The sequence below is a fragment of the Botryllus schlosseri genome, chromosome 7 (assembly GCF_051294905.1).
Source record: "Botryllus schlosseri isolate E-star chromosome 7, Bs_hap1, whole genome shotgun sequence".
Lineage (NCBI taxonomy): Eukaryota > Metazoa > Chordata > Ascidiacea > Stolidobranchia > Styelidae > Botryllus > Botryllus schlosseri.
In genome coordinates, this window is record NC_137242.1 from 10,906,597 (window position 1) to 10,933,349 (window position 26,753).

At 40.1% G+C, this 26,753-nt stretch overlaps 1 protein-coding gene across 1 annotated transcript; it reads left to right on the plus strand.

The window, feature by feature from the left end:
• The first annotated feature begins 3,749 nt into the window (after nt 1-3,749).
• Nucleotides 3,750-22,931, plus strand: LOC145443021 (P-selectin-like). Its single transcript, XM_080321004.1, has 27 exons — nt 3,750-4,426; nt 4,783-4,885; nt 8,274-8,486; nt 9,179-9,264; nt 9,456-9,560; nt 10,448-10,559; nt 10,783-10,870; nt 11,546-11,637; nt 11,762-11,840; nt 12,430-12,527; nt 12,594-12,675; nt 13,073-13,167; nt 13,234-13,315; nt 13,391-13,485; nt 14,275-14,356; nt 14,662-14,756; nt 15,822-15,903; nt 15,970-16,064; nt 16,725-16,809; nt 16,878-16,972; nt 17,428-17,509; nt 18,105-18,199; nt 18,341-18,526; nt 19,120-19,231; nt 20,575-20,726; nt 21,337-21,500; nt 22,386-22,931. Exons 3-27 carry the CDS (start codon nt 8,426-8,428, stop codon nt 22,578-22,580), a joined length of 2,595 nt encoding a protein of 864 aa, XP_080177130.1. The 5' UTR covers nt 3,750-4,426; nt 4,783-4,885; nt 8,274-8,425; the 3' UTR covers nt 22,581-22,931.
• The last annotated feature ends 3,822 nt before the right edge of the window (nt 22,932-26,753 follow it).

The window sequence follows — 26,753 nt, forward strand, 5'->3', positions numbered from 1 at the left end:
AAAAGAACGGGGATTCGAGCTTGAAATGGGAGGGATTTCGATCCCAAAACCCACTGGCTACACCACTGTTAGCAGTGATGAATCTGAGCTATGGCTTCACAAATATAATAAAACACAGGTATATCTCGATTCACGCAAAACAACACGTGCGTTCTAGTTGTTCGGCAAGTAATATTTTTTTCAAATGTGAAACTATAGAACTAGAACTACTCACTTTTCAATATCCGCAACTAGAACTAGAACTACTCAAAAAAAAAATAAGCTACTTAGTGAGTAATTTGTACGAGCCTGCTTAAATACCCACTCTTGGAGCCTGGGAACCTTGGTTAGGTGTAATCAGGAGATAAGAAGAAGAAATAAGAGTAGTGTTCGGGCCAATGATTCAATCGCGTCTGTTTGGTTACATTTGTCATACATATAGGTTAGGGTTACCATATTTCTGCGACACAAATTCCGGACATCCTTCAGCGCCCACTAGTGGATTTCAAAATAAATTATGACGTCACACTAGCAAAGTTTTGCTCATAGAACAGAGGTGGTGACGATCCGGTTCAGGCGTATGTGGCTGTGTGTTGTGTAACCGGGACCGAAAGCACTTGTATTCAGCATCTTCCCTCCCAAATAAACAATGATTTTGAGCCCACACTATGGGGTAATCGATGCAACTTCTAGGGCGGCGGGGGGGGGGGGGGGGGGGGGGTGCTTTCTATGCGAATCTGGTTTCTATATGCATCTGGTCGCTAAATATATTCCTATATAGATACTACTCTCCACCCACATGATCAGAGTTAGCGGTAGAGCTAGTGGAGGATGATGAGTTCGAAAACACAGGGAGCGTAATTGTACATCGTTAAGTCGTGTTCATGTCGTACGATAAGATTGTTTATCAGCCTTATATTGGGTGCGCACCACGGAGCTTTATAAACACCCCAGACCCAGTGGTTTCCAACCTTTTATGGTCGCGACTTCATCTCCAATTTGAAAATGTTCCGTGGCTCAGATCAAAATTTGACGAGCCGATTCCTAAAAGTATAGTCAGCACCTTTGGCCGGACTTACTCACGGGCTATTTTGGAAGTGGATTTCGTTCAGCATATTCGCAAACCCCAGAATAAAGGCAAACGACCCGCGCGTTTGGAACCACTATCTTTGAATAAAGCATTTAAACGGCCTTAACGATCTCTAGGAATATACCGTTCTCCTATAAATGCGATTACAATTAGGTTTATTCCAGTAAATGAGGGTTGTTTTATTTTTATTTTATTGCAGTTTTTACGAGGATGGTAGTCCTATAGTCGCCATACTAAAATCAATAAATGTGACAGTAAATCGTGCGTAGCGCGAAGAAAAATATCATGTATCAGCCATGGCCTACTACTACTACTACTGGCTGCTCGTGAAAATGACCTACTAGTAGGCCATGTATCAGCATAAATAGTTCAAAAAATAAAGTTTTTATGTTGATTTACGAAAAAATTATGATCCTACGCCAAGTCTTCAAAATTCCGGACATTTGCCATATTTTAGAAATTCCTCCCGGACGCTAGTTTGAACAGTGAAATTCCGGACATGTCCGGGAAATTCCGGACGTATGACAACCCTAATATAGGTATAATTTTATCATCATGCTAGAGCAGTGGTTTTTAACGTTTACAAATCTGGTCACCTGGTGCACACATACGCTAATCTACAAGCCTTCGGCCTGTAAGTAAGTGGGTCGTGCTACAAGTCGTAATACGGAATTACAATTACATACGGAATTGCAATGGAGAATATCGGCCTGTTGGTGTAAAATGACCGATGTATAGTCGAATCACTATGAATGTCAAGCCTTCGGCGGTGAACCTCAACATTTCGCCTAATCACTAAAAATGTGCCATTTCACATATTTAAAAATGCTATGTAATACTGGTGCACAATAGCAACTGTTTGAAGAGCTTCTTGGAGGTACAGAACTTCACTATACAATTGAATAGTCTATACATATTAAAATGAAGCCGAATATTTTCGGCTGACCTGACGAGTGTTCACACAGAACCTTTCAAAAAGGTTCGCGTTCACTCGAGCCTGAACCTTTCAGGAGTTCGCACCATCCATAGTCAAAGGTAGATTTGGTCGTTGGGTCGCATAGAATACTTTTAGGAGTTAATCGGAGGAGCCCACTTTCGAAATTTCAAGTTGCAACTAACAGTCTATAAATATGTAGGCCTAGTTCTCAAAATATTTATTCAGTTACTATAATGTGGGGGCTCTTCCGTTCAGTTGCCGTGAAAAATGTCATTCATAAAAGTGATGCAAGCATATACCAGAAGTCCAGAACTACTGTCAACTTTACAGGTATAGTAACAATCTATTTGAAAAAAAGTAACAGAGTACACCCTTACTGACTACCTCTGGGAATCCCAGATCTCAGCTCCTGGCAGTATTTCAGTTTTTGATGATCACTGACCATGCATTTCGTACAATACCTGCGGATTGCACAATGCACGCGTAACCTACTTATAGCAGGTATCGGAGATTATAGATTATACTCGATTGTTTCTTCGCGATTAGCAAGGATACCCCGAGGCGAGGGAGTCTGTGGAATGCGATTTGTTTAATTTTATTATGGCAGTAAACAGGACAAGTGCGCTTGTGGGAAGATTGTCTCTCCATGTGATAATGGCCGAAAGCGACCAAGGGAAATATTCATCAGGGTATATCCCATCTGCCAATTGCTGTAGCGCTGGACACAACAATTCGAGCTATTGAACTCGAGTCTGTAGTATCGATTAAAATGCTTCGAATCGACTGATGACTGAAAAATTTCCGCACACTGAAATTACGCTCGTGTGAGTAGGAATTATAACAACAGTGAGAATTGCCGGTTCGGCCAGATGTAACCATTAAACCAAAATTTTACATAAGGCACGCAGAAAAGCATCAGCGACTAAAATCGCATTAGCTGTTTCAACATAAAACAGCAACTGTAACGATAAAAACCAATTATGGCATTACAGTGACCCAGGCAATCTTTCCGCAGACGAAGAACAGCTCATTGATTTAAGAAACGACCCAAACGACGCACAATTCAATCACGCAGCTGCGTCTTTCTTACCGTATGTGACATCATAAATATAGTAACAATCACATCCTCCGCTTACCAGAGATGAGCGGATTTGAAATTTCTATGTCCCAATCCAATCCAAATCCTAATTCATAACTTTTTCATATTCAAGTCCATGTCCAATCCTAATCCGATTCCAACTGGAAATTCAGAAATTTATGCAATGGAGGGATTCGAAAATTTTCTTTCACAACCAACGATTCACTTGATTCAAGATAACTTAGTAACCATAAGTACATTAATAACTGATCTGAATAATGTTTGTCGCTATTCGCCACACGACATTTCAATCTCCCAGAAAATAGGTAAATCCAATCCAAATCCTAATCCGTTCTGAAAAAAATGTCTAATCCAAATCCAATCCAAATCCGACAAAATTTCACAAATCCTGTTTTTTCAAAACCTAATCCTAATCCATGCTCATCTCTGGCGCTTACGTAGTTGATGCGTCTTTCGTACGCAGTGTGACTATAGAGATTGTAGGATTGTACAATCTCTATAGTGTGACACCTTCAGTAGGATTGGATTATCCGGATAATGGTTCACTGCATTTTTTCTATCTGATATCCGGATATAATTCTGCCAGTTAACCGGATAAAAGAGTATCGTTGCTAATGCGTTTTACACTTTTTAGTAAGTTTCAAGTTCGTGTTATCAGTGTGGCACGCGGCCAGTTAGCGAGAAGCGTGTTGCCAATTAGCAAGATTCGTCTGTGCACACTAGGGCTGTTAAAAATAACTTTTTTTTCTGGATTCCAGCCATTCAGTCATTACATTATCAGGTTACCCTAAAAAACGCTGCACACCAAAATTGGTTCAATTCTAACAAGTATAGGGCTCCGCAGATCCAATTAAAAATTTTAATTTATACAGGAAAATAAAAAAAAAATTCAAATTTTTCTGTCAACCCCATGAAATTGTTGAGCTGTCTTCAGAGACGATGTAAAACAAATTTGACTCAATTCCAACTAGTAGAAGCGGAGATATTGCAGTTTTTCGTTGATAATTCTCGGATTATCCTTGATTGGTGGGGGTTTGGGGTGCGACAGTTACGGTCCTGCACATATGTACTCAAGCGGTGCTTTCAGACCAATTTCATCTTCACTTTTATAGTCTTTGGCGCAAAGCTACTTACCCTTTTTACTTTTGATTGTCTGAAAATTATACTCACGTGTGGTTGAATTTCTTATTGTACGCACTCTTTTAAAGATGTAACTAAGAATTGTTATTGTATCCAGAAACGGATTGTGAGGAATTTATGACGTGAAATTCGCAAAGGTCGAATGCCATCCTGATGGTCATTCGCTCGGTAGTGCCTGCAAGTGAGTCGATTGAACACTTTACACTCTACAGTAGTGCATCATATTTCTTAAGCGTTTCCATACCATTAACCACCATAACAGCATTTTGAATAAGTAAACAGGATTTTGAAATTTCCTTTGCACTTTAAGGCCAATATCTTCAAATTTGCGAAGTCTTGACTTCATTAGGGTGCGACTGAAGTGTTGATCATTTTTCAAAGAGCGTCGACGAATATGGTTTAGGAACCGCTTCCTATATAGTCCCTGAGCACCTGACAGTCGCTATTTTCAGTGGCTTGCTAGTTTTCCTAGATGTCATCGGCATATAAAATATATCCATCATCATCTATAATATCTACTAATTTCTCTCCTATCAGTGTAACATGCTACGACAAGAGGACGGTTATACACCGGCGAAACACGCTCTATCGAGATGTCAGTAAGATGGAAAATGGAGCAATCCGTTGCCTACTTGTGAAAGTGAGAGCACTATAATAATATAATGAATTGCTTGAGTAAGATTTGAATTCAAGGCTATTTCATGTGTATTGTCATGTGGTTTTTCTTTCACACTGAAAACACAGATATAACTGTTTTTTAGGCTTTCAGCTGCAACCTCACGATATCACGAAGTTACTAATACTCTTTTCCCTATATATAGACACCATCGCAAAAGAAACGAGTAGAACTTCATAATTATTTTGACGCCATAACCAATTTTCATTTTAACCGCAAATGCTAATCGGGGCTATGTGCAACTTCCCGACTAACGCGAAATGACGAAAAACACTACAAATAGGTGCAATTTTGAAAATATATTCGGTTGCCGTGATGCCGAGGCGAGATATCGCTAAGCTTTGATGATAATTTCACTTATAAAGGTGACGTAAACATATCCTTAGATTATTCCGTTAAAGTAGAAATATTTCGTTTCGTTACAGTTCACCTTTGATCATACCACACTTTCCTTGTGAGATATGCTAAAATTATGCTCGCGAGTTAGTATAGGTAAAGTTCTAATAGGGCGGTCTACAAGGATCGCTGATTGACTACTGGTATTGTATACTATTTACAATTATGTATATAGGGGAGATGTGGTACCGATGAGACACTGGGACCGAAAATACTTGAAAAATTCTCTGCGATAATCCCATGATTACAGTACGCGACTTTGTCTACAATGGCATGCTGGCAGAATCTTTCCTCACATGCAAAAAACTTAGACCTGCGTGAGTTATGGGGTCTGTGACAAATTATTTACGTTTTAGGGCAGGGGTGGGCAAACTACGGCCCGCAACACCGTTCTGTGCAGCCCGCGAGAGTCTAAAGATACGTATCAAATATATTGATAAAATGCGTACTAAAATCGAATCAATGCAGAGACTTGATATATTTGACCATGATAATTCTAAGACAGTGGGGGGGAAGGGGGCGCGAATCTGAGCTCAACTAAAAAAAATTTCGCGCTTCGCGCGATTTACACCAACTTCATAGTTATTACTCGGTATTTAGTCTGATTTTCATATTTAGAAATCTCTCATCCTCAGTCGTAACCTTCCATGCCATCAAACTATCCGCTAGGTTTGCTAGAATCCTAGTTGCGTTTTTTGATATGTTTCACCATCATATGGGGCGTGTCTTATGTATAAATATATCGACTTTTCAATTAGTAAATCCATGAACAGATCGCTGCCCACAGATTTAAATTTCAATCCTATTCTAAGAATCGGGACAACCGACTTTAATCTCTATAGTTTTGACATATTGATTATTGAGGTCGACCAGCCTATGAAATCTTGCCACTGTTTCTGACGCGTGTACGATATCATCAAAGCAATGTTTGTTTTGTTTTAAATAAGCATACGCATTATCTCCATGACCTAACTATATAACCAAATACCAATAATGCGTTTTGGTTTATAATCCCAATTTTATATAGTGCGGACTGCGAATAGATTCAGATGTTGAATGCGGCCCGCGAGCTCAAAAGTTTGCCCCCCCCCCGTTTTAGGGGGTGCAAAGTAAATTTAGATCGACATATACATTTTTCTTTATCACCTTCCAGACTAACGAACCCGCTATAATTTTTGATGTGAATTATAGGTCTTGTATCAGGGTATATAATAACACATATTTTTTGAATCAATACCATCCTCGAGTGGACTATTTTCTATTCAATTACAATATTTATAGGGTGAGGGACCTATGGTACCATAGCTAAATCAAGCTGGACCGACTAATCACTTAACAACAGAAACACGCCTACATTTATAGAGGCTATAAAGCATAGTTACCTGTGGTGTTTTATCGCTATTACGAGGTATTTGAAAGTCAAAATGTCTATTTGTCCGGAAATATGTATGTGGCATTAATTTTGTACGCTTCGGCGGAAATCAAAACGTGATTTTATCCCAACATTTGAGTTGATATATTCTATTTTATTCTTGTAGGTGGCGACGAAACATTCTTCATTGGCATGCTGTAGCTTAGATTATAGCACACAACAAAACAAGTTGAAAAATTAGAGTTTTAAGCGTATGTTTCATAGGTCCCATGGTCGTGTGCCATTGGACCCACCGGGTGGGGACCGATGATACGTTCGAGCAACAAATTTTAAACGTTCTTAAATATTTTTAAAAGGAGGATATCCATGTAAATGTCCGCAATAGTTGGAGCTTGTATCAAAGTGTTGAGACAGCAAAAGATCCGGTATTCTCGGCATAAGATTTGAGGGCCAGAGATAATTTTGCGATTTTTGATCAATCGGTACCACATCTCCACCTATTAGGACGGGAATGTACCGGAGGCGGACTCGTAATTTTCGTATTATTCGCTATTTAGGCTATTGATGAGACTTTTTGTTGTAACTACCAAGCATGCACAGTAAGCACACGCCTGTAGGTGCCAATACCAACCTGTGAGTTTTTATTGTAATGTTTCTTTCGGTGTAATTTTCAATATACAAGCTGAATCTGTGCCGTGTGATGTAACTCACGGTGTTTGTAGTGTAGTAGAAATAGGTAACCTACCCGTAGATTCTCATTATCGGAGTTTTTCGGTCGGATCTCGGTCATTTCAAGAATCCGATCTATGAGTCGGATCCGACCTGCATCAGTACATATGCTGGATGCGCAGAGAACAATTTGGCACCACGGGATCCAAACATTATATGCAGTTTCAACCAGAATAAGCTCATTAACCGGAAATATGCATTCATGATCTCGCTGACGAGTCGTCATTCTACTATTCACTTCACAACAGAATAGCATAGGCAAAAATCTCGTGCGTCAGTATACTTTTGACTATAGAGGTCTATCTTAATTTTGTTTTCAATATCCTTTCATGATGTCACACCGTGATGCATAGAGTGATAGGAAGTTTCAATTCATGGGAATCTGACCAAAGGTGTTAGTATTACTGTAACATTCTGTTATTTCACAAAATATCTTCACTGTTGTTTGCGACCAACTGCTACTAAATGCGCTAACATGTAACATATCAACTGAGGATTTACTAGGCTGACTGCTAGTATGTACAGAGTGTACAATTGTACATACGCGAGATACTGGTTCCGAGCACGGGATTGTTACGTAGGAATTACGCCGTTGGGGTCTATTGCATCAATGCCTGCTGGGCATTCGCGGTCTCACGGCATTCAATGGTATCGATTCGATTAGGCAGCCGCAAAAATTCCCGTGAGTAGGCTATCAATCAAAGGTATTAACACCACAGTGAAAAACAGCATGTAGGAGCTCGTACTTTATGACTATATACTGTCGGATTTTGATTTAATAATGCTGCGAACGCCAATGTCTTCAAGTTCCAGGAAATTATGATTATGATTTTAATTACATCTTATCCAATTAAGCTTGCACACTTTCGATGGTGAGACGCGGCCGGTGACTTCCCCAGTCCCGTGGCCGAAATGGCTATATATACAGAGAATGGAACACTCTTCCATATCAGTTCTTTCGAAGAAGTCATTAAAGAAATTCGTATCAATTATCATATCAAAGTACGATGGGGCGTGTCTTCATCTTCGTGACTTTGTGTGGCCTGCTGTTGTATCGTTCAGCTACAGGTAAGATGTGTTTTGTTGTGTTGAGCTAATGGGGGGTGGGGGATATACATATATGAAATTGGTTGAGTTTCATGGTCGAATTTGTCGAAAAGAGAGTAGTACGTTACCAATAGTTGACTTGACTATTCTGGATACAAAATGTTGCAGAACTACACCAAACAATCTCCGTGTTTTTAGAAGTACAGAACTTCAATATTGAAACAAACAATATATTCATTGTTCATATTGCCAAATGTATTCTAAATTTATCTCTATATTTCAAACTTGGTTGACGTTCTCTCCTGAGTCAGTCTCAGTCGAAAAGCTTCAGGTGGAATAAATTTGGCAATATGACTATAATCTCCATGCCGTTAAAAACTAATTCACTGTGAGCTTTTCGACAGCAGTACTTCACTAAATTTGGTGTTCAAATTTTCAACGTTATCACAATGAGAAAACTTCTTGGGTGTGAGCAAGCCATGCGTGTATTAGAATCAGAAGTGGGCGCACCTAATAGTTCGAAATCCAATTGAATTATCTAGATTTCAACGTCAACTTCAAATTGAGATCTTAAAAATCTGTTTAAATCCGAATCCATACCCATGTTCATCCCTCACTGGTATATTGAATGACATTCGGGGAAAATTCAGGTTTCCAGAAAGCTACGCAAGACTTTCGTAATATTATATCCATAAAGCGGTATTTCATTTCAGCGCTGCGTTGTCTGCAATGTAACGGAGTATCAACGGAATCGCAATGCAGAGCCGAGGGCACTGTAACAGAATGTAAATATAACGAGGTCAGTGAAATCTGCATTTCAACTTAACTATTTACCTCATTCTTACTATGTTACCATTCATACTCGTATTGCTCAACGACCAGGAAAGCAGATACGTGCGAGAAGCTAATATCGCCATTAAATCTTGACAGTTTCAAGTCGACCTATAGTATTATTACGCACTAGAGTTATAAAATCTTCATGAATTTCAGGATGCCTGCGAAATCGAATTACGAAAACACGAAGGCTGGGGAGGCGGAATAAAGATGTACAAACGATGCAAGCAATCACGGGCCTGCGATAATAACTACGTGCAGGTATGCATTAGACTTATAGGTTCATCGGTCAACAAACACCTGTACAGTCGTGCGGTCCGTTCGACAATGAGCGACTGCAGCTATTCATGTATCTTACCCGGTTATCATGTAGAATGTAGATTATGTAGGCTATAGGCCTATTTGCCAACACCCAGTCAGAAGTTACGTCTATAATTTGCTGATGTCGTAATTTGGTTTATGGCATCACACCGAGAGATAATTTGCCGGCAGGGAATCATTAGGCTACATTATTTCTAAAGATGTGTTATAGATTTTGAAAAACTAAAATGACATCTCAGTGTAGTTGGTTTGGCGGAGAGGGTAAAAGAATACTTTTTGCCCCATGAGGACAATATCATTTTGTTCCACTGTCAAGACATATTCCTTGAAACGGACATAGAAAAGTAGGCTACCTCTCGACCCAAGGACACCGGATCGAGCAAGAAATATGAGAAATTTCTTAAGATAAGGTTATTATACCGGTTTTACATCAATGTGCCTTGAGCTTCCCTTCAGTTCAACAATTAACGGTATTATCATTATACGCCACGACGATCGAGGTGATGAAAGTAGTCTACGTTGCTACTTAAGTAGAAGTAGAAGTAGCTACGCAAATTCCTACTCAAGTACAAGTAGACATAACGATATCCAGGTAAGTAAAAAGTAACTTTGAAGTAGAAGTAGATTTAGACTAAAATTATAACCACATGAAAAGCAGTGCAAGTGGGGCAAAACCTATCCGAGTACTTCGAAAAAGCAGAAATACTTCGTTAGTGACAACCTCTGACCACGAGACGCATCTCATCTAATAAATCTATGTTATCACTAAATTTCACTCGATATACCCGGCACTGTCTTTGCCAATAACACCACCCTTCGTCTTTCAGAATCCACGCAGTGCTTGGATGCCTAGCCAGTGTAACCCCGAAGACTTCAATTCAGTGTGCAGGTGCTGTTGCTTCACAAACGAATGCAACGTAGCAAACGATAAGTGTTTCGGTTAGTATAAAGACTTCATCAGATATACTGTGTGACATCGCATGTATTAAAAATTGCGGAACAACAAACAACACCCATCATCAATGACCAAACCCATCTGATTTATCATATTGCGTATCGCATTGGGACCTATCTGGATGCGGTCGCTTACGAAGCTCATCAACTTAAAACAGCGTGTATAGGGAATATTGTGTTGGATATAAAATTGTATTCCTCGCTCCAGGGCAAAGAGGATGCGGATTACTGCCAACGTCAATTCAAGGCGGGTCGATATCGTGCACGGATGGCAGAAATGATGGCAGTGTATGCACGTGAGTTCGTACGGAATGCATGGCATTGAAGCGTAACGGAAGAAGTTTAGCGAAGATACAATCATTTTTTTTTGCTAATCTTGGTACTATAGACTTGTTCAAAGTACTCATCGTTGCAACTCACTAACAAGTAGAAGTAAAAGTAGCTATTTCCAATAGGATATATTTCAAAACTACTTCAAGTCGAAGTAGAAAATCAAGTATGAGAGCTACTCAGTATGCAGTACCAAAAAGTAGATTTGGTCCAAGGCTCAGAAACGTTTAACAGTCAAGTGGTTGCGGCTATACTGTCGAAATTACTAGATGAATCTTCGCGTTTGGCGCAAAATAACTAACGTAATGACACTGCGAATGGGTACAATTGTCGAAAATATATTCGGTTACGATGATGCGATTCGCATGGTTTCTTACGGTTCTTATGACAATTTCATTCATTCAAGCGATGCAAACTTATCCCAAACTTCTTTCCACTTTTCAAAACTCAAAGCGTTAAAAGTAAGTAGTTTTGCTTACAAACTGTCCAGGTTGAAATGGAAGTAATGTAAAACATTGCCACTTGAGTAATAACTAATAAGCCTAAGTAGGTAAGACTTAATTGAGTTTCCTTTGGTCGGATAGCGTCAAGTGGATTCTGTAATGATTTGATGTTGGTAATAAACTTCACGACTGTTTTAGAACTACGTGCAACGCGAACTCGTTGATGGTGGGAACAGCAAGCACGATGTGCCTAGGCAATACGTGGAGCCATCCTGTTCCGTCGTGTGGAGGTATGTGTGATGTCAGATTTCTACAAGAAATTACCCCATAGTCGCGGCAATTATACACCGCACAAGACTATGTCCGTGGTAACCTGCAAACTGTAAGCTTACTACGGAAAATTTGCATTTTCAGACGTGTACTGTCCACCGAGGGTACTGGAGAACGGCTGGCATATCTGCAGTCACGGATACCAGAGTGGAAGTACTTGCAGGTGATTTATTTCGCATACATCATCGGCAGATAGTTGCCGTAAACTGGACATTTACAATAGCTCAGTGATTACACCTTTGCTCTCGCGAAGTAGGGCTCGGTTTCGTTTCGGCATCCCGAGCAAAGCTGGAGGACTAAATTTTCAATTTTTCCAAATTAAAGTAGAATAAAATTACTGAATTAACAAAAACCTGAAAATTGAGTAAATTCCTAATTAGAATGAAATACAACGAAAATCAAGCTCCAAACCTCCAGCATTATCCGGTAAATATGAAGTATCTATAGTCTATACGATGACATCGAATGATATTATCAGGGAGGAAATCCAGGGGAAAATATATCTATATGAAAAAGGCATCGATGCATTAAAATATAATCATAATCTCCGGAATTCAAAACAGGAGGGATCGTAAATTGGCAACAATCGGGATACCTTGCGATGAGACACCATGTTGCAGAATGACGATAATCACACTTAGAATTACACATGCGATTGTTCTGGTCATTTCACTATTCTTGTAATATTAATTAGCCAATACTTGGCGGCAGCAAACAAGCCTATTCTAATCTACCTGGCTGTTATGTTACAGCGCTCACTGCATGTATGGCTATTCTCGAGTCGGACCTTACATCTCTGTGTGCAGAAAAGATGGGAAATGGAGCAATAGCTTTGGCACGACATGCCGAGGTAAGTTTCGCTGATGGCGCACGCTCAATTATTAAATTGGGCCTAAAGTCATGTCGCAATTGTCAGGTCGGCGGTGTCCGGGAAGGGGACGAGTAGTTGGCGGTACTGTTATTTTGTCGGATGGGCAGAACATGCAGAGCAGAAGCTCGTGAGTATAATTACTACATGGATGCAAGCGATCGACATTACGAATACTTCTGATAAGCGCGATTAGAGTAACGCCGATGAGCAGTTTTTCATTACGATTATACACGGCAAAGTTATCACGATTTTTGGCGATTGCTTTGATATTGCTTCCTTGAACTGGAGTCTTGAACACATATTCGGTTGGAACATGACATTGTGACATTTTTGAAAGTTATCACCGTCATATACTTGTTATAAGCAACAACGTAGTGTTAGTCGAATTTACTGTTGACGATTGGTATCACCACTGCCAGATTTTGTTTTAACTACGATATGCCGTCTCGTCATATTCTGACTCTGTAAAATGCGGGTTCACTGTATACGATATTGGATAATCAAAATCTTATTTGAATTTGCAGGGTTGTTTGTGACATCGGCAGACGATTAAAAGGAATTAAAGATAGCTATTGTCAAGATAATGGAAAATGGAGTCACCGGCTTCCTACTTGTGAAAGTGCGTTCGGGATATCATTCTCATGACAGCATTTTAAATATATATATGTACTCTTTTGTGCTACAGGCTATAAATGCCCTGCGAGAGGTACCATTGCAAACGGACTGGTCAGGTGCTCTGACGGGAGCGAAATCAGAAGTCAATGCCGGTAAATTATTCTAACATGCTTTGCATGTCGCCCATCATTATCGGTTGCTTGTAATGCATTTCAACAACATTTCAGGGCTCAATGCAATGAAGGATATCGCCTCGAAGGAGCTTCAAGCAGCGAATGCCTTACAACTGGTCATTGGGATGAACCTCTTCCAAAGTGTGTCGGTGAGTGCGAGAACGCAACCATTATACGTTGTCGGGATTACTTGAACATTTGGTGTTCGGTTTTAGGTTTTCCGAGGAAGCATTCCACTGTTTACTTGTTCCGAGAATGTTCAAAAGAATTATGTACATAACCTAGGGTTACCATACGTCCTCTTTTAAGAGGATTTGTCCTCTTTTTTGACTTTTTTGAAAGTATCCTCGGAGGACGCCCTTTTGTCCTCTTTTTTGAGACTTTGTCCTCTTTTTTGAAAATTTAGGTCAGATTTGGAGCAAATTGCGAGTGATATGCCGTAAATTAGCATAGAAGTGACGCTCCGGCGGGTATTTCGGAGTGAAAAAGGTTGTCTTAGCTCTGGGCGGAATAATGACTTTTTTTTTTAGTCATCCACCTAGCAATGCGAAAAGAAAAACGGTATTTTGAGCTCTGGGCGGAAAAGATGACCTTTTTTTTAGTCATCCGCTCTCAAAGTGGGAAAAATTCACCGGTTTTTGAGAATTCTTCTCCGGTTTTGCAAGTCTCAAATTTCTGAAAAAGTGCCCTCTTTTTAGATTTCCAAAATATGGTAAGCCTAATATAACCTGGTATGCAATACGCATCAAAACGGAAAGTGTAATTATATTTCAAACAATCATAGCTCTATCTGGCGACAGACAGAATTACCAGTAGAATATAATGTCGGCATTTACGCATAGGCTACCCCTGATGTTGCCTAATGTATTGCGCAAGTCCTGATAAAATCACTTGATTTCAGTTGGCAAATAACTATTAACATAAACAACTCTCTACAGAAATATCTTGCCCACCAAGAGGGAAATTTAAAGGGGGCGTTGTCGCTTGCAGCAACGGTAATTCCATTGGTAGCATTTGCAGGTAAGGCAACTGCACTTACTAAATAGCTGGCTATGAAACAGTATCAATATAAAATAACTGTATTCGTTTGTCGAGTATAGAGTTGATGTTTCCGCTATGGAATCTAGGAGATGGTAGGACATATTTTGAGAGTTTGTGAATACTATTTCGGGTTCCAGCGTATACTAGGTTGAATAATTATGCCTGCTGGACAATCTCGACCATCAGTATTGGCCTATAGGCCTACTATTTTATTATTGCTTAAATAATGCCAACATATGCAATGCATATGCTTTTATTTCACACCGGTGCATTTCTGGTTGCAGAACATACTGTTCGGGTGCAGCACAGCTGATCGGAGTCAGTGTGTCGGAATGTCTTGCAACTGGACAGTGGAGTGATCCACTACCGTCTTGTCGAGGTAGGAGCACAGCATACCAATTCTAGTCATTCAAATGAGGCATTCTTCTCATATGCAATTCTACATCATCGCATGTCTGTCGTGTCTGTACAGTAGGGCCCTTCAAAAATGAGTTTTTTCTCAAATCGTATTGGCTACTTGATAAAATTGTTAGGTTACCTAATTTAAGCCTACACACAAAATTTGGTTCAATTCCAGCCAGTAACCGCTTTGCTACAAGAGAAGAAAGTTTCTATTTATTATGTAAAAATAAATAATAAAAAATTTAAAAATCTTCTGTTCAGCCCATGAAAGTGTTAGGCTCTCTATAGAAACGATGCTCACCAAATTTGGTTCAATTCCAACCAGTGGAAGCGGAGTTATTGCCGTCGAAAAATTTGGATTTGAATAAAATAGTATTTACGGTGACCGATTCTTTGTTTATTTAATATAGCTGTGCTCACCGTAAATACTATTTTATTCAAATCAAAATTTTTCGACGTCAATACCTCCGCTTCCACCGGTTGGAATTGAACCAAATTTGGTGAGGATCGTTTCTATAGACAGCCTAACACTTTCATGGGGTGAACAGAAAATTTTACAAATTTTTCATTATTTATTTTTATATAATAAATGTAAACTTACTTCTCCTGTAGCAAAGCGGTTACTGGCTGGAATTGAACCAAATTTTGTGTGTAGGCTTAAATCAGGTAACCTAACAATTTTATCAAGTAGCCAGTACGATTTGAGAAAAAAAAGTCATTTTTGAAGAGCCCTACTGTACAGTGTACACCAAGCTTGGTACATCTCTCCCTTAATATTCTCAGGAAAACCAGAAAGTATATAAGAAATAAAATTAGAGCATAGAAACATTTCTCAAATTAGATCACTATTGGATTACCGACATTCAGTTCTAATTATCGCCTAATTAGACAACAATAATTATCTGGCTGTCAAAGTCTGCCATGATAGCTCGATTTGAAACGAGTTTTTATTATTTTCCTGATCGAAACTGGAATTCAATGAGGACAGTGTTTGCGCTATGTAGGCTTCGTTATCGGCTATATCATAGTTTGGCATTTTCAGATATCCGATGCCCGAATATAGGACGAGTCGCGAATGGCCAAGTTTCTTGCACCAGAGGTACTTTCCCAGGAAGCGTATGCACGTAAGTTGAAATCATCATAAATAATTGTGTTAAGATTCGGGAATTATTTGTAAAACTGTCTCAAAGGGTGAAGTGCAACGTCGATTATCTCCTCGTGGGAATGCGAAGAAGCGTATGCGAGAGTACTGGAAACTGGAGCGAACCCTTGCCTGAATGTCGAAGTGAGTGATGCTTTTAAATGTCAACTCCACACATAGAGAAGGCCAAAGTAGTCGTTAACCCCTCTTCGAGGAATAGTGGAAGCAGTACTTGCATACTTTTGAAGGAATTATTCCGAAAGTACAGAATCACGCATGCAATACGAGTTCCATTTAACTATAATTGATGTCTGAAGAAAAGGTTAATATACGAGCAGTTGGCAATGCATCATCCGGACTCAATGCGGTACAAAAATACAGTGAAGCGCTATAATCCGAATAGTGCGTTATTAGTTATAGGACATTGTCTGACGTCATGTCGTAAACCATTTGTGCTTATTCGAATGTGTGAAGCATCATTTCGATTAAAATCATGTGTTTGATTTATACCACGGTATAATTCTGAGATAGGCAGTATTTCCGTTTACCACATTTTTGGTGTGAACACACTCTCTTTTCGCATGAGTGCACTGTATATTCCGAAGCAGTGTCGAGTAGAATTGTGAAATATTGACACGAACTCAACTCACTGACGTACTCTTGTGTGACCTTACGTGCCAGCCAGTAGGCCACGAAAGTTCAATATATTACGAGACGCATCGCCGGCAGCGAGTTATATCCAAGATCCGACACGAAAATACTTTGAAAATTAATCTACAAAATAAAATTCAAAAAATGTTTCAGGAACTGTATGCCCGCCTCTTGATTTCTCGCGACAAGCCGGGACGATGACTTGCACTGACGAAAACTACTACAAGAGTGTTTGCTCGTAAGCGTACACATCATATAGCTTACGTATACCGCGATGACACATTGCTAATACTTCTTCTACCATAGGTTCACCTGCGCTAGAGGCTATCGCAGAGTCGGGGCACCGAGACTTATATGCTCTAGCGACGAACGTTGGAACACCAGGATGCCTACATGCACTGGTTAGTATGTACGATTAGTGCGGTATGTTTATGACAGCACTCTGAGCCAGAGTTGGCCAATAAACGAGTACTTCTACTATTTCGAAGTATAGGGTTTTCCTACTTGTACTACTACTTCAAGTGCTTGTTATGATTTTAGACTGCTTCCACGTGTACGTAGCAGTTTTCGAGTTTTAGGCAAAACTATAGGCCATTCTGACTCTTTGCTTACTTGGAAATCGCTGCTTTGACGCGTACTTGAGTCGAAATCTACTTCGTTAGTTCTACTTCTACTTGATTAGCAACGATGACTGCTTGACCACCTCTGCTCTCAGCCCACTCATTCCTGTCATTTTGACCCAATTTCGTGCCATGGGAATTTGTGTTATGTCTTTCACGGCTCTGGACGGTATACATGCCATGGCGAGCTCCATCTATATGATACCATGATAACTGTAATGTCACGTGTATTGCAGAGATCCGCTGTCCGCCCCGGGGAACGATTGAAAACGGAGATGTTACTTGCACGGATGAAAATAACGTTGGCAGCAGATGCAAGTAAGTATCTAAGATGAGATAAAAATTGAGCGTGATTTTCTACTTGTAGATCTTATAATCTTGATATCCGACTATCCGTATATGGATCAAATTTCACTAAACATGGGGTAAATAGATGGAAATGTAGAATGTGAATTTATTAATAATGAGATTGACATGACGTCGTGAATATCATTGTGATGTAGTTGAAGGAGTGTCGTCACGATGTCAGATCGAAAATTAGGAGAGACATTGGCGCTTTTCGTCGCCCAATGGCTTGATAGATGACTATGCTGTTGATATTATTTCACTCTACTCAAGGGAGAGAGAGATATGGTATTCTTTTTCGCCTGCACCATCGAGATGCTTTGACGACGGAGATGCGATACGGCCTTTATAGTAAGGTCATCTAGTCTGCAACCCCGGTTTTTTCTCCTCCATGCTATCCGTGATTGCTGAGCGCCTATAGCAGGATAGCTGCGGATACCAGTTTTCGAGTCTTTGGTCTGACCCGGCCGGGGATCGAACCCACGACCTACCGATCGAGAAGCCGGACGCACAACCATTACACTATCTACCCAAGGGGATTACGACGAAGGTGCATATCTATTTTCAGAGCTACGTGTGACGAAGATTTCGATTTATCAGGCGACGCTGATAGCGCGTGTTTGCTTAACGGAAGATGGAGTAAGCCCCTGCCCTACTGCGCCGGTAAGAACTGATTAGCCGTCAATTCCATCAGCAATTTCAACTTTTCAATTCGGAATTTAAGCTGGAAAGCATTATCCTGAATTTCGTGGAAGTCGTGGTGTATCGACAAATGTAAACACACGCCTCGCTTTATTTTTCTAGAATCCGACTGTCCGAACCAGGGCGATCTACGACATGGCAAGATGACTTGTACATCCGGGTCAGCCTTGGGATCGGAATGCGAGTTCGTGTGCGAGACCGCGGGATATTCTCTCTACCCGGAAGGCAGGACCAAGAACGTTTGCAATCAAACCAAGTTGTGGTCGGAGCGAAAGCCTTGCTGCGCCAGTGAGTGTGCATTTCGTCCTGTTATCACCATGTAACACAAAGTTCGTCCATTAGATGAAACCATTATTTTTTGACTTAACATCGATTAACTCAAGAAAAATGAGCTGTAAAAAACTTTAAAATATGGGATCAAGTTATTGAAATTTTGTGTCTAATTTTGCTTTGTTAACGCTTTTGCTCTCACTATATATGTGTTATTATACACCGCGATGATCATTTCTCATGAGAAATGCTGGAAATCAATCCGAAAGGTATACTTCGTATCTCTAATATGCATCAATTTTAAAACTTCACACAGAGTAACGAAGTGCCATACTTTTTCGGAGTACTCAAGTAGGTTTTGCCTACTTGACCGAATTGATCAAGTGTGTAAGGTTTTAGCCTGCCTCCAACTCTACTTCACATTACGCTCTACTTTACTTCTACGCCGTCTCGAGTATATCAATGCTGGCCACTTTGACCATCTCTTGTCTCATAATATGTTTAATCAGACACTGAAACTGCCAAGAATCTGTTCCAGTCTTCTGCAATTTGAGAGGACTAGAAGTGCTGTTGCTGGCCGTCTCTGACTCGAGATGTGATCTCTTTTACAGGACAGTGCCCGCCGCACGCCTTGATGGACTTTGTGATTGTCTTGGACGGGTCAAAATCGATTGGACAAGATAACTGGAACATTCTCCACGATTGGGTGTCGACCATTATCGGGTATTCTGCGTTCAAATAGTCGAAAATAGTGTTATGATCATGTTACTATAAACCAGGGACGGGCAACATACGGCCCGCAGACAGTCTCAATCGTGAAAGTGAAAGTCTATTCTGAAAGTATTGACAAATTTTATGCGTCACTGAATGATTCCAAGTTTGCCAACCTGAGAAAGATGGACATGAAACTACTTGCTCTGTTCTGGTGTACATATATTTTCGACCATGAACATTACCGAGACAAGGCTGCGTTCCAATACAACTGGTGTTCACGTGCAGTCTTTACTAATGGTTTCTACATAGTCCAAAGAACTTCTTGATAACTCCGACCGACCACAAATGTCTGATTGACTTCAACAGCTACTGTTAATAAATTCATTAAATACTGTTATTGGTCTCTATGCTTTAAACTTAAAGTTTACATTAAATGCGCGATTAATGTATATTCTGTAATCCGGCCCGCCAAGTGCTTCATTTTCCCATATCCGGCCCGCGGACCGGGGTAGTGTCCCGCACCTGGTGTCATTAGTCACAATATAGTCCTCGACTATACTTCCGGTATGCTAGGTGAAATGATAAATTTCATTGAATTGAACCAACGTCTTGCGACTACAACGGTCATTCACACATGTAATATTCTGTATTATGATTCGTTGGCACACATCTAGGGCTTTTCTAGGACTCCGCTTATGCTGATCAGAGGAGGTGATCATTAACGAAGTAGCCTACTTCTACATTTTAATTCTGCTCCGATAGGCGTTGCCGACTTGTACCACTTAGTCAAGTGGCTATGTTGACAACAGGAAGTAGTTTTGGTATGCTTGGATCACTTTTCTGAGTGAAACTATCAATAAGTCAACTGGTCGAAAAATTCCCTAAGTCACTGTAACTGAATATGTTCTAATAAACTTGCACCTATTTGTCGTGTCATTGGTAATTTTACGTTAATCGCAAAGATGCAGCTTGCAAGTTGGAAAGTGGTCAGCTCAGATTTAACTGATCAAAGTTATCAACTATATCGACTTTTTGAGAGTACATATTTGTGTAATTTTCAGATCTCCTTTTGTACTTCTGCTGGAAGTAGTTTTGAGATGTCTTTGATATTGCTACTTCTTCCTCTACTTGAGTAGCAGCGATGAATACTTTGAACACTACTGTATTATCATTAATCATGGGCAATACTTTCGGTAGCCTATACACAGGGTGAGTTTTCCCTATGCAAAAGCGATTGCTGCCATAAACCTTGGAATTACGTACGCGCTTGGACATTTATTACTCATTTATGATAGGAGTCTGACTGAGGTGGCATCTTCATCATTTTATAAGGATTTCAACCGTATTTTCAGGATGTTCGACGTAGCTGCGGACGCTGCACACATCGCCGTACTTAAGTACACTCACACTCCCGACAAGAAAAATCAAATTCGCTTGAATCATCATCCTGGTGATGTCAAAGGGCTTGTTGAGGACTTTCAAAAGATTACATATAACGGCGGAGGTAAAGCATGAGTAGACAAACTATTAAACTATTTGTTACCACAATTGGGCAAAATTTCTAGACGTTTCTATGATGCCGTATTTGGCTTTTGCATATTTTGCTACCAACATCCGATCGCCGATTACTGGCTAACTCGGATATTAGGATATACGACCTCAGTCCTTCCAAGTCCCACCCCCGGAGTTGGAACTAGATGCAGCATGCAAATGTGAGCATGGATTTGGATTTTGATTTGAGGAATAGGCATTTATAGATATTGGTCGGACCTATCACGGATTTGACTCGTTTTTCTTGTAAACTGGATTTGAATTTCACGAAATACCTTCATGTTGTTATTCTATTCACTAAAGTCAGTTTAAAAAGCTTTTGTGGTGAAATAATTAACAATATGAAGTTGTTGTGACGCGTAATGTCCACGTTCTGCACCCACCAATGGCTTGCTAGATTTGAATTTGGTCATGGAATGTTCAATCCCTTCGAGTCCTGAATAAGTTGGATTGGAAAATATTATTATTGTATAGCCAGCTTGGGCTTGAACCGCGTGTTGGCGTTGATTGCATTGGCTACAGCCAACGGGGTCGGGAAATCCAATCATTACCGCTCTTCTCAGGAACATACACGGGGGCAGCTCTTGAGCACGCGCTGGATGATCTCCTATCGGAAGAGCACGGCAACCGTCCGGACGTACCGGATCTGGTTCTGGTAATTACGGACGGCGTATCCAACGATAGCATAACAGTGCCCGCGAAAAACCTGAGAGACTCCGGCGCCACGGTAAGTCAGTGCTGCTGTAGTCCTACAGGTACGGTCGAGTGAATTTGAATTGCGGTATTTCTCAGAGGGGGTCAGTAACTATATGTAGGCTACTTCTACGTTTTGGGAGTATTCAAGTATAGGTTTTGCTTACTTGCGCTCCCAAGTCAAGTGGTTACGATTACAGACTATTTTAACTCGGTCTAGAATACTTTCTCTATTGTATTCTAGGAAATAGCTACCTCTGATGTAACGTGTATATAAATTTACGACGTTACTTCTACTTCTACGTGTGTACCAACGATGACTACTTTGATACATCTGGTATTTGCACGCAGTGGCTATCGAATTTCCCGGTCTAGTACTTTCTGGCGTTTTGACTGCTGTGTATGCTGTCTCCCGTTAACACCCTCTCAGTGCATAAACACTCGCTGGAAAGTTCAAGCTGAGTTTTATAAACACAACCATATCAAATCATTTATAAGCAAATGTGATCAGTAATGAAGATTTTCTACTTTTGGAGTATTCCAGTATAGATTAACCCTTCTTTCACTACCTCCTAAAGGGGTTATGATGTGAGACAACTTCCACTTCTATACAGCATTCAGGTTTTAGGCAAAACTAGAATACTTACTTTTTTACTTGCACATGAAATGGAACAGAAATTTACGGCGTTACCGTTAATACTTGAGTACCAGCGATGACGACCTTGATCATATCTGATGTGTGAGCCTACACAGTATGAAAGCAGACATAAAGTCGTTCTTATAAATTGTATATACAAAAACCGTATCCGCTGAACAAAACGCAGTCCCGTCTTCCGAAAACTTATCCTGTCCGGTTATAATCCGAAATCCCTACCACTCACGTCTCCGTCATCTATAACAAAATCTCGTGTTCTCTCAGATCCTGGTTGTCGGCATCGTTCCCGATCCCGGGGATAGAGGTTACAAGCTCGACGAAGAGCAGCTGAAGGTTATCGCGGGAAATGAGAGAAACGTGAAAGTAGCCAGGAACGGGTTCGCAGACCTCACCGCCGAATACGCCCAGATCATAGGCAAACAGATTTGTACCGACCCATGTGCAATGGGCATAGCATGAGGCCCATTATAACGTGGTCGGCCTATTTTCCGTATCATATCGACGTAGCCAGGAGCGCGAAAAGCGCATTCAACCCCAAAAGTTTTGGACATTTTAACGTCATATATTTTCACTACCTCCCAATGAATCATTGTTAAAAAGATTTCACCCACTCCCAAAAAGTTTCATCCACACCTACCAAATTTACGACTCAGACGCTGCACGTCATATGGATCCATGACGTCACGTCATTGTTAAACATTTTCGCCCACCCAATACATGAATTTCATCCGCCTGTCTTACATTTTCAGTCTGGTTTTACGCCTGTGTCTTTACTTTGTTTGATGAAATAAAACGCATATTCCAAAATGAGATATGCGACTGTGTTGATGTTGAAACTTATAGGCTTGCGAACGAGCCAGGGGCTGATAGCACAATATAGTGTCTGGGTAAATTACGCCATTCCTGAAGATGTCGCTTACGGGATTTAACGGGCTGTATCCGAGTAAATTATTACCACAACCATTTGCGTTGTTGAGGATGAAGGTCTGGTAGAAGGCGTCTACTTATGATGTGACGCAATTTCACTTGAAACACGATTTGGGACTAATGAAGTAGTCCAATGGTTCCCAAGCGCTCCCGTTCCAAAATGTGGTTGCAGAAGGTACGTGATACCTATCAATTGACAGAATATGTTGTAATAGTTAATTTACTAACCGGCTTTTTTACAACTTTCAAACTTTTTACGTGCATCGCGAAATTGAATTATGCATCTAAGCATGGAAGTGATTTGCTTTGATATGTTGATAGCAATATGGCGGCTCAAGACTAAGATATTTGCGGGGCAGTCGTAGTACTTTCCACTGTTTGTAGAAACGTCAATTGCCGTATTTAGTGGTCGCTAGTGTCCTCTTTAAAAATCTCCAAGTATTTCGCGCAATCATTGTTTAGGGCAGTGGTTCTCAACCTTTTTGTCTTCGCGGACCCCTTTTGGACCGTGACGGACCTCACGGACCCCCTGAAGTCTTTAGTTCACATTTAGCTCAATTATCGGACAACCGTCATCTGTTTTGCGCAAAATATCAACTCAAGGCTATAGTGATAAACAGCAACAAAATGACCGTTCTTGAATAATATCTTACTATATGTAGAAACTGGGTGGACTTTTATTATTTCGAAAAGACTTTTGCAGCTGAATTTCTAATTTCTGGAAATATGTGGTCGTGTCTTGAAAATTCACGCCTTCGATTTGATATGAACGAGTGCCTAAAATCCATTTTCACAAAGGTTTGTGGCGGCGCCCAACGACAACTGGCGCTTCCAACGACACCTTTGAGCACGATCGCAACATATATGGCACCAAAATGGAGAAACAGATTTTTCAATGAAGTTATCACGTCCAAACTAGTCATTTCTATATAGCAGCTCATCTTCAAGATATTCTGGAATAGTGGTTATGTAGTGGTTATGTTTATCACATGAGAAAATGGATTCTGTGAATAGGTTTTAAACCCTTTTTTGAGACAGACTAGGAAAAAGCTGTTTTCAACAAACCACAACAGAACATCTTTAAACAGCAATATATTGTTATCAGTAATAGGCTATTGGCAATTTGGCAATTAAAATGAGTTTACACAGTAGGCTATTTATAGTCTCATACGGACATTCTATTGATGTGCTTACTGAAGCATTAGCAGTTTAGAAGAGAAACTGCTTCGTGATTTTCCTAATATGAAAAAGTTATAATATGGTTATCAGTCATTCTGCTAATTTAGTTATTCATGAAAAATTCCGCATGCTTGCTACGGCTTTTAAAGATGTCCGTGACTATAGGAAAAGTATGGGTCGTTCGTGCCAGTCGAGATTCGAAACAAATGAGGCCCGCACTGCGATGACTGAAGTCACGGATTACATTCGATCGCACAGATCGTTATCGAAAGGATTGAACCTATGCCAGGTTTCACAGACACTCGCAACGCACGCTTTCACCGTCGCATATGCCGTAAAAGTGTACGCAATTCCGACGATTCAAAGTCGATTCACGCATTTTCCCTATTATGTTACTGATCAAATATCACATGTTACTAACCAGCTTTGACGCAATTGTGGGTATCTAGCTGCATGCACAATTGCACGTACATTCTGTATACGGAATATAGAACTGTTATGAATAATTCAACCTATACCATGTTTGAGAGACACGCGCCACGCACGCTCAGAGTCGCAGATGGTGTAAAAGTGTACTCAATTCCGACGATCAGTTCACCTCACGCAATGTCCCTATTATGTTACTGATCAAATATCACCTGTTACTATACCAGCTTGGACGCAATTGTGGTGTCTTGCAGTATGAACTTACATGCCGTCTATACGGAGTATAGAACAGTCACGAAATGTTGTTATTCTGGTTCAATGTAGTCAACAGTCGCCATCATATTTCCCAATGTAGATCAACAATGCACGCGGTGCCCGCTCGGGTTTCATGATACGCTGGATAGACTCTAATAATATGTCGATACTTACATATGTTTTAAGCGGTTACATCAATGTCTCGGTTTAAAACGAGGCATCGTTGAGTAGTGTTTCATGAATCCTCTTATTTTTGAAACTACTTATTTAAAACCGTTATTCTTTGTTATTTTAAAATTTGAGAATAGATTTATTTTAAACGGAAAAGGTTTTAAACCGACAAAAATCACGTCGTTATGAAGCTTCTGACGATATGTTACTTGAAGTCGACTTGGTATAGGAAGAAGCTCATGCAAATTTCCGTCAATTCTGCGATGTGCATGGCAACTTCTATTTAACGATATAGGAAAAGTTGGTATATTTGACATATCCTTTAAAAGACAGTCACATTCCCGATGATTCAAATACAGCGCGAATACGGCGACTCGAGGCGATCACACGAATGCATTTACACAATTACACGCCCGGAACAATAATTCGGTATTAGCCGATCGAAGTGAAGTTCCTGAGAAAATAACAATGATATTAATATCAACGACAACAATAACATATGACCATGCTTCAAAACATTTGTTTCAAGTTAGTTTTATTGCAAACATAACCCCGGTTGTTAACATCTAAACATCTTGCTGATAGCTGCAAACGCCAACCAGCTGTTCGACATCTTCTAAATCGGTAAATGGCGGTCGGAATTACGTCGATAAGCATCTGTAAAGTTCAGCCTCGTTTGGCTTTATCGAATCGTATTCATATTTTCTGCGGCAATTACGTCAAGTTGGAAAACAGGAAAGTTTGCTTTATGGGAACTCAGCTCAATATAAACAAGAAATGAACCCCGAGAAAATGCATTCAAATCCCATTGCTTGAATACATAGTAGATTCTTGTGTTTGTAATGTACATGTTCGTCACCACCCGCACCGAACCGGGATGGATGTAGATTCACAGATAATAATTTATCATGATAATTGAAGGATCACCGTTTCCACAGCATAGGCACGAAGGACACTTCCCATATTCAGTACGGGTACACAATTGCCTGAATGTTTAAGCTGTTCATAATCTGCATTAAACCGGCAATTTTGGACTTATAATCTCCGTATTCACCCTTTTACAAACCAACGAGATATGTATGTATATAAATAAATAAATATTGCTATTTTCTACTCTCCTATCGTTTCTGTCATGACCGATGATTTTCTATGGCCTGCAGCGAATCGATTTTACGTATTCTTTGTCACTCAGAGCCGTCTTTGAAACCTGTTTCGTTTGTCGCGATGCGCGACATCTGACCTCATAGGCACTTGCGCCCGTAAATAGGCCTATTCGCTTCATCCGGCTTGTTTCCTCTTGTGGGCAGTCTAACCTTCGACTCGTCAGCCTACCATACACAATTATGCATTATTACAATATGACCGGTATTGAATTTGAAGAACTTTACTCAAATTACTAATATTATATATCAGTTTTTCTGAGTTGGACTTGAATGATATAAAATTAATGATTTACATCTACATCAAGGACTTTCATAATCCATTGATATTCCATTGCTGATTAAAAGATACTTTGCATTGATTCATCACGATCACGTGCAACTTCAGGTAAAAGTCACAACACCGCAATGGTAAATAGATAAGATGCGCTAATGACTACTTTCTATTGCAACCTAGCTTGAAAAATCCGAGTCTCTTTGTATGAAAAACGGCAATGTAATGAAAAAATAGATC

What these genes read in the sequence shown, in the direction of transcription:
- LOC145443021 (XM_080321004.1), top strand. Translation starts at nt 8,426, where the DNA reads ATGGGGCGTGTCTTCATCTTCGTGACTTTGTGTGGCCTGCTGTTGTAT. An exon ending in GCGATAATAACTACGTGCAG is followed by an intron (nt 9,561 to 10,447) that starts GTATGCATTAGA and finishes TTCGTCTTTCAG; the next exon opens with AATCCACGCAGTGCTTGGAT. An exon ending in CAGGATGCCTACATGCACTG is followed by an intron (nt 16,973 to 17,427) that starts GTTAGTATGTAC and finishes CGTGTATTGCAG; the next exon opens with AGATCCGCTGTCCGCCCCGG.